We start from the raw sequence: 8,734 nt of genomic DNA, 5'->3' as shown, positions 1-8,734 counted from the left end.
TAAGGTTGCTTGATAACAATTTCTCTAGTTATTTTTATTCACTTGATTGATAAAATTTGTCCGATAAATTATCATTGTATGAAAAGTTCTTTAGTTTTACTCTTCTTTTATTATTGTATGGAGTAATTAAATAATAGTAGAGATTGAGATTTGTAGCTTAGGCAATGCGGGTGCTAAGACTTTTCCAACTGTCACTTACCTCCTCACCCTTCTCTCATGTGGTAGGAGGCCCACAATCATTTATTTCCCCAGTTCATATTTGTTTATTTCTCTTTTATTTTGCCTAGTTTTTTTATTTCTTTTAGTTTCAAAATTCTGAATTTTAATTAAGTATAAATACGATTGAAAGATTTAATTAATTTTAAAATCACTATTAAAAGCTATCAACTTAAAATTTATAAATTGAATTATAATTTAATTATATATTAAATATAATAAATCATATATAATTCAATTAAAAAATAATTATAGTAAATTTTCTCACATTAATCTAAACAACACTCTTGATTTCTCTTGAAAAATAAATTTACTTACAAACTCACTCTCATTAATCCTCGTCTTATTAATGTTAGGATTCTATTAGTCAAACTAATGTGGTCAAAGTTTCTTTACATACTAAAAAATGCACTCATATTCTTTATTTTTTTCCATTTTTCTCCTTTTCCTTTTTTATTTGTTTTGTTTTAATCAATTTCGTTGTCATTAGCTTTTTCAAATTAATTGTAATTAATTTATTTTAACTAAAATAATTTCATATGTTTGTCTCGAAGTTAGTATATAATTGATTAAAAATATATTTGCAATATTTAATATTTAATTAAATTAGAATATAAATTAAATCAAATTAAATTTGATAATAATTAAAATCATCTAAATTTCATAATTTTGTATTTAAAAATTTGAAAAAAATATAAAATTTGCACAAGAAACCGCAAATTGAAGGTGCAGCTCAAAATCAGAACCATAGAACCATGCTCGTCCCCAAGCTGAGGTTCTCATCTCTTCCTCACCATTTTCACAACACCAAACTTCTTTTCTCTTCTCCTTCTTCGCAATTCTCTCAATGGTCAGGTCTCCAAAGCTGGAGAGAGAGCCCACTAAACGAGGACCGGTTTTGGGGACCTAATGGCCCTCAACCTCTGTTACAGTCCCAATACTCCTCCAAAGACGCTGACACACCTAACAGCCCTCTGGAGGCTACTGGTTCCTCTCTTGCAGAGCTTGGTGCTCTGGTTCTCTCTACCGCTGACCCTCTTACCAAATGCAAGCTCTCTCATTTGGCTTTCTCCAGGTGGCGCAATGAGAATCTGCCCATTGGGGTCTGTCAGCCTCCTTCTCGACCTGCTCGCCCTCCTAAGCCTCAATTGGTTTGTTTTCTATTTCTCTACAAATTTCTGATTCAAAATATACCGCTTAGAATTGGAGTTTCTGCTGTGTGGTATTTACTCTATTGTTCATCATTTTACTTAAGATTGATGAGATTAAAAGTCTTGCGCTATGTTTGGTAGCAAGGAAGGAAAATAGAGGAATGGTAAAAAGGTGAGGAAAGAAGAAAATGAAGGATTAAAAGGAAAGTTTATTTTCCTTAGTTTGTGTACTGAAAAACAGAGGGAAAGAAAGAGATTAGGGGTAAAATTATAAATAAAATGATTAACTTAAGTTGAAAGAGGGAGCTTTTCTCTTAATTTGCAAGGATTAGATTTGGAGGGAAAAGGGGAAGTTGCAAATAAATGTATTCTTTTTCCTTCTTATTTCTTCCTACCAAAGGAAGGAAACACTTATTTCCTTCCACTCCCTTTCTTATCTTCTTTCCCTCATACCAACCTTAATGTTAGAGATTGTGATTTTTCTTGAAATTGTAGGTTCTAATACTTTAAAAAACTATTACTCATTATTTCATTGATACTTAGTCTTATCTGGCTTTGATAGTCTTGCCTTGCTGCATATGATTATTGAAAGTTTCCATGATTCAACAGGAAGTGTCTTGCCTATTTATTTTTATTACAATATTATGGTTCCCCTGAGGAGCTGGTACTTTCAAGCAAACAGCATGTGTAATACATCTTTCTGATTAATTATTCATTTGGATGTTGCCTATCTTTCAATTACTATAAATTTCGTTAGGTGAAAATGATCATTTTTTGGTCTTTTTTTTTTTTGGTGAAATGTAGGTTTCTCCAAAGGAGATTCCGGTCCCCAAAAACTCTAGACTGCCTCTTAACGCTTACATGCTTCATAACCTTGCTCATGTGGAGCTAAATGCAATTGATTTGGCATGGGATACTGTTGTTCGATTTTCTCCCTTCTGTGAGATTCTCGGGGAACAATTTTTTGCTGACTTTGCTCATGTTGCTGATGACGAGAGCCGCCATTATGCTTGGTGTTCACAAAGACTTGCTGAGATTGGTTTCAGGTGCGCAGAGTTCTTGCTTTGTATTGCATGTTAATTTGTTGTTTTTCATATTTAAATGTCTTGAAGCTGTTTATCCTTAACTAGTTATGAATATATGCATGCCCATAATCAGAGGTTTTACTATGTTAAAAGAAAAGAGTTTTGCATATGTATGGTGCATTTATTAATTGGGAGGCCCTATTTCTACACACTTTTTCTTCTTCAGTGCAAATTAGTCACATCTACTGATATGTGGGTCTTGCTTATTCACATGATAACTGAGATTTGCATTGAAGAAACCAAAACATGTGGAAATAGGCACACCTTATTGATTTATATTCTTCATGTGTCACTTCCATGCAATTTATTGTCCTTTGACTAGTTATGGAGATATGCCTGCTCATAACTTACTTTGGAGAGAGTGTGAGAAATCATCAAATAATGTCGCTGCACGTTTGGCTGCCATCCCATTAGTACAGGTGATCTTTTTACTCTTGGCCAATGTTTTTATGCTTGAAACTAAACCACTTTTTGCATTTACTGAATTTTATGATTTTGTGAAAGGAAACCTTTAGTTCTGTTCTATTTTAAGATGCAATATCTGTAGATGGTAATTGCCCAACCAGCGTATTCCACTCCTTTTCCTTTCACTCAAACAATTCTTGGCTCCTGTCTTTTGTCCATTGCACACATGAATGATTCTTGGTAACTGCAAAGTTGTGTCAATAATAAATATATCTTCATTAGAATCTTGCGGACATTGTATTAGCACATTCTAAAATCTTAGTGTATGAACATGGTCGTTCGAACTGGGTTCAGTTCTTAGTTTTCTTAATAAACTTGAAGTTATTTTTGCCTAGGAATTTACTGTTAACAGCTTGAAACTTCAACATATGTAGAACAAGCTTGAAAAGTATAGTACCTCTCTCTCCGTCTCTCCCTGCTTGGGGGTGGGGGGACATGAATGGAATGTTCCATTTCACAATAACATCATCTTTACAAAGTTTCCATGGCTCAGAACTATCCAGCAATCTCACTTAAAGTACCCTTTGAAATCATGCTTTGGCTTTGTGTAGTGATGTCGGCTGATCAGATTTTGTTCCAGTTTTGAGATTTGCATAGCGTTGACTTTTATTTGAGACACTTCATATGGAAGTTTTTGTGAACCTAGCTAAATTCGGTGTTTAAGTTTGTACAAACATATGTTTCCCATGTCCAGTTTGCTGCCTGAATAGGCTGCAGTCATGCTCAGGGCTGTTCCTAACTGAACAATTATAATCCAATCTTGGTCAAAGTTGAAGTTTAAAAAATGGCATGATACTCAATAAGCCCTTGAACTTTTATTACATTCAATTGAGCCCCTATACTTGTATTTTGAATCAAATAAGCCCTTATCACTAACTGATCTCTAACTGGTGACTAACTGCCATTAGTCAAAGTTACAACTGTCCCTTTAATGCCACATCATCGATTTGATTTTCTGTCATGTCCTCTCTCTTTTTCTCTTCCTTCTTTCTTCATTTTCACTGTTTCTCATCTCTCTACACACCAAAAAAAAAAAAAAACAAAAGAAATGCAGAAACAAAAAAGAGAAACAATTTAGAAATCTTGTCTTTTTTAGCAGTGTTAATTCTCAGCAGCATGTTAGTCTATTCTATTTATCTCTTTTAACTTAATTCTCGATTCCTTTGTTTTATTGTTTTGTCCATGGAGCTATTCTCCATGGTAGGCAGAAGAAGATTACAGCTTTTACAGACTTTTATTGCATCCCTTAAAACAACCCATCAGTTTTATCTCTCGGATTATTCTCAACCACTTTAAAATAGCACTCGTTTACAGTTTCATACCTCATAAATACACATGGATGTCTCCAGAATCTGCTTTCTCAGCCTCCAAAGTCGTCGACTTTGAAACCCTTGATAACACTGACTCTGTCATTATCTTCTCCAAGAATCATGATTTCTTAGAAACCCAAATCACAAGCCTCATCAAGAGTGCTTTTATATGATGTTATGAAGACCCTTTTGCCCAAACTCGAGTTTTGCAAGTCTGAAGGTGTTTCAAGCTGTGACCTTGCCAAACTCTTAGGTAAGCGCCCAACTAATTTGAGTAGAAGCTTAGAAAAACATTTTATCCCTTCTTTTAATTGCCTTAGTAATCTACTTCAGTCCAATGAGATTGTAGAATGTTTGGGTCTGCAAATTTGAAGAAACCTAAGCAAACGAAAGAAGAAAAGGGGCAGAATCTTTGGGTCTACAAATTTCAGCTTGTTTTTCCCAAATAGGAAAATGGGGTGTGTTCTCCTGCAGTGAATTAAAACTGCTAAATAAGACAAGATTTCTAAATTGTTTCTCTTTTTTGTTTATGGGTTTCTTTTTCTTCTTCGTTCTATGGAGATGAGAAACAGTGACAGCGAAAAAAGAAGGATGAGCTTTTCAAAAAAACAAAAAAAAAAAAAAAAAGAAAGAAGAGAAAAAAGAGAGAGGACTTGATAGAAAATCAAATAGATTGGTAGGGGTGGGTAGACACAGCCTTTTTAATCTTTTTTCTGGCTCTCTTTTTGTCCTCAGTACTAAAACAAAGAAAAAAAGAGCTAGGTTAGATTGTTTAACAATTAGGTTATTTAACTTTTCTTTTTTGTTTTAAATCTCTAAACCAATTAAGATTTAGTTGGGCAAAACGGGAAAAAGCTAAGTCAGCAATGAAAAATTCAATCAGCAACATCTTTGGCCACGTCAACTGCCATGTGGCAGATGACATGGCATTAAACTGACAGCTATAACTTTGACTAACTGCTGTTAGTCATCAGTTAATGTTAAGGACTTATTTGACCTAAAATAAAAGTAAATGGGCTTAATTGAATGCAATAAAAGTATATAGGCTTAATTGACCTTTTAGGTTAGGGCTTATTTGGATATTTCAATCTTAAATTTTAAACTTTCAGGTCATATGCATTAAAATTGCTTCTAGTGCCTGAATTTCAGTTATCTAACTTGATTTGTTTTTAGAGTTTATAGAACTTGAATCTGCTATGCTGCACGATTCTGTCATCATGTTATTTCAGACCCTATTGTTTTGAATATGTTAGCCATTTTCTATAGGATTCTCATATCTGTGTAATGATGCTTGTTTCTGAATTCAATAATCGCTGATCTTGTCAATCTGGTAGCTGCTTATTTAATATTTGGAGGAAAGGGTAAAAGCTGCAGTTAATCCTTAGATCCTTCGCATAATATAACTTGATATTTGTATCTGCATACAGATGCAAATTTGTTTTGTTTTAACATGGTTTAAAAATTTACACACTTGTGTTTATGGGATGTAGGAGGCTAGGGGTCTTGATGCTGGGCCACGCTTGGTGCAAAAAATGGTTGGCTTTGGGGATCACAGGACATCTAGCATTGTAGCTAGGATTGCTGGAGAGGAAATTGCACATGTAGCTGTTGGTATGTACTGGTTTATCTCAATCTGTCGTAAAATGAATTGTGCTCCATGCTCAACATTTAAAGGTCAGTAGCATTGTGTCACTTCCAGGCAGGTTATTTTGTGCCTAGAATAAAAAATTCCATTCAAGTTGTGCAATTTCTTATGTAGAACTTCTTTGTGCAACCATGTAGAGTTATTACAAGAGTATAATTTGGAGTTAAAAGGGCCTTTTAATTATTCAGCTCGAGATGAAGCTGGCATTCCACGAGATTGGTAAGTAAGAACGCCTTGTATAGTGTCATTTGCTTGGAAAAAATCTAGATACAATTTTGACCAAATTTGTCTTCATGTAATTCTAACTTTTTGGTCTTGTACCTTATTTTCTCTTTAGAACCAAGTGGCAAGACAGAATTTTAATTTAGAACTTAAACAGGTATACATATCTGTCTTTAACTAACTTGGTGTCTATCATGCCATCTAGGTATGACTCATCATCAACAAGTAAACAAGATGCCGAAGAGAATCAGAACAATAGTCAGCAGCTTTCTGAGGTATGTGATTCAGTAGTGCACACTTCAAATATAAACTTTTCCTGGAAAAGGATAATTTGACTTTTCAAATTTGATAACAGGTTTATGATAGGCTTGCTTGTCTTATATCCATGGAGAGTGAGCATTCAAGTTTAAATAGACCATCTGAATGACTTATTTGTATAGTCACTGCAATGTCATGAGTACATTTCAATATGTTAAAGCTATGGCATGAAGCAGTCCTGTTTGGTTAGCATTATGCTTTTGATGTCTGGAATTCAATGTCCAGTTTTCCATGTAACCAAAGATGACGAGGAAAATTTTCTTGCTGAATTGGTTGTTTGACGCCGCACATTTATATATTTGAAGCAGATGCAGAAGAGCTCACTTGTAGGTCTGAATTAGGGTCTGACACAAAAATTGAACTACTTTGTAGAGCATTGCGGAAGCTGTAGCAAACCATCCTTCCGTCTTTCCTTCTTCCTTCTAATTGTCTTTTTGTGATTATACGAGGGTCATTGCTGTAACCTTGTATATATTTATATATATATATTTGAGGGAAAGGATATTCGAACTTTTATTTTTTAAAAGGGAGATCATGCACCAATCAATGAATTAAATGTTTGAGTGTATCTTGTATATTCATAGTTAAATACATTAAAAAAAAAAAGGGTAAAATATTCTTAAGTTCTTAAGGTATTGTATTAATTCACTTTAGATATATTATTATTTAAAATGGACATTTTATCTCAAAATTCAAAAATTCATTAACGGATGTTAGAATATGATTAAAATAACTATGAGCCTATATGATTTAATTTAGATTACATGATTGTTGAAAATTTGTTAAAAGAAATAAAGTGTATGCCTTATTCAAACAATTTAATTCTTTTTTTTTCTTAAGATAAAAGAAAACAACTAAATTTAGCAAAACGAAATTGATATACTGGCCATGGTGATAAATGGAAGCACGCCTAGCCTTGCTATATATGAACAATATTTCTGTTTCTTCTATGTTTTGTAACCTGGATAAAAATACCCCTTCATTTTTTTTTCATTTTTCTTCTCGTGGAGCACAGAGTTTCTGCATTGGAAAGAGCCTTCATAATTCCTAGAAAGGAGAATGAGCTGCTTTTATTGTGGGGTGGAGGTGCAACAGCGCATTGCATACTTCAAAGAAAGCACCCAAGGCAGTAAAAACAATGGAAAATCGTTCAAGTCCCTCATGAATAATCTATCAAGTAAAACAGGTATTAATTAGAACATATTCAATTTCAAATTTCATGGTGCTTTTAGTTCTTAACTTGATTCTTGATAGAAAAGCTGCCAAAACCAGGCATTGGATAACCATGTTTTTGCTTATTTTTCACAAATTTGTACCTTCATCGCTTTTTGATACTTTTATTTCAAATTATTTCATGTGGTAATATATTTAAGATAAAAAACCAATCTCACCCTCAAATTACCTTTTGGTCTCACTTTAAAACAAGCAAGCAAGCAAGCAAACATCCAAAAACTCAAAGCGACGGCCGATATCCAAAAAATTTAAAGCAAGCAAGGAAGAAAGTAGTGATTTCTCTCGATTAGGTTGTTTACATTCTAAATAAGCTGAGTCCTTTTTTGTTTTTTCACTACCAAAAACAAAAAATCTTTACCAATGGAACCATCAAAAATTACCGACAAAACACCAATCAAAAGATGAGGTGGACTTTACCGACGAAAGTTGCCAACAGAGTGAATTCTGCCAAGAATTGCTCGGTAAATTTTTGGTGCAAGATGAATAGCAAAAAGTGAGAAGAATAGCAACCAATAGTATTCTTCGGTAGTGGTGACTCCAATGAAGTTTACTGATGAAATTGACTTTGTTGGTAATTGTCTAGCATGTAATGAATAGTGAAAGCACGAAGAATATCGACCAACAATATCCATTGGTAATGGTAACTTTGACAGAATATATCGATGAAATATTCAGTTGGTTTCTCGGTAAAGTTACTGACCTCATTACCAATAGAATTTTCATCGGTAATGTTCATTTAGGGTTTTTTAATTATTGATGAAATTTTCGTTGATGATTTGGAATATGAAAAGCCTGATTGGGCCCCAATTTTTTTCAACCTGCATCCTTCTCTCTCTATTTTCTCTCTTTCCCCCGACCCCATAATGCTGCCAAGTAGCATTTTGCCCCTAAATCAACCCCTCCACCATTCTCCATTGTTGACCTCACTTTCACAATCCAATTTCGAGGCATGGCTGACTCAAAGGCTTAAGCAGACCAAGGTCCACTAGACCTAAGCAAGCCTCATAAAGCCTTAGAGATATCACCATAAACATATGATAATATATATATATATATATATATATATATATATATATATATATATTGATA

The 8,734-nt window shown here is 33.8% G+C and overlaps 1 protein-coding gene across 1 annotated transcript; it reads left to right on the top strand.

Annotated features, from left to right (window-relative positions):
- Window positions 937-6,980, top strand: LOC18612983 (uncharacterized protein HI_0077). The gene is made up of 7 exons (XM_007049982.2): window positions 937-1,367; window positions 2,172-2,413; window positions 2,775-2,871; window positions 5,718-5,901; window positions 6,010-6,091; window positions 6,300-6,369; window positions 6,450-6,980. The coding sequence occupies exons 1-7, from the start codon at window positions 972-974 to the stop codon at window positions 6,519-6,521; spliced, it is 1,143 nt and encodes a 380-aa protein (XP_007050044.2). The 5' UTR covers window positions 937-971; the 3' UTR covers window positions 6,522-6,980.

The sequence above is a fragment of the Theobroma cacao genome, chromosome 1 (genome assembly GCF_000208745.1).
Source record: "Theobroma cacao cultivar B97-61/B2 chromosome 1, Criollo_cocoa_genome_V2, whole genome shotgun sequence".
Lineage (NCBI taxonomy): Eukaryota > Viridiplantae > Streptophyta > Magnoliopsida > Malvales > Malvaceae > Theobroma > Theobroma cacao.
The sequence above is the reverse complement of the archived record's forward strand: the minus strand, read 5'-3'. Positions and strand labels throughout refer to the sequence as shown.

What these genes read in the sequence shown, in the direction of transcription:
- LOC18612983 (XM_007049982.2), top strand. Translation starts at nt 972, where the DNA reads ATGCTCGTCCCCAAGCTGAGGTTCTCATCTCTTCCTCACCATTTTCAC. An exon ending in CTTGCTGAGATTGGTTTCAG is followed by an intron (nt 2,414 to 2,774) that starts GTGCGCAGAGTT and finishes TCCTTTGACTAG; the next exon opens with TTATGGAGATATGCCTGCTC. An exon ending in TCCATGCTCAACATTTAAAG is followed by an intron (nt 5,902 to 6,009) that starts GTCAGTAGCATT and finishes GCAACCATGTAG; the next exon opens with AGTTATTACAAGAGTATAAT.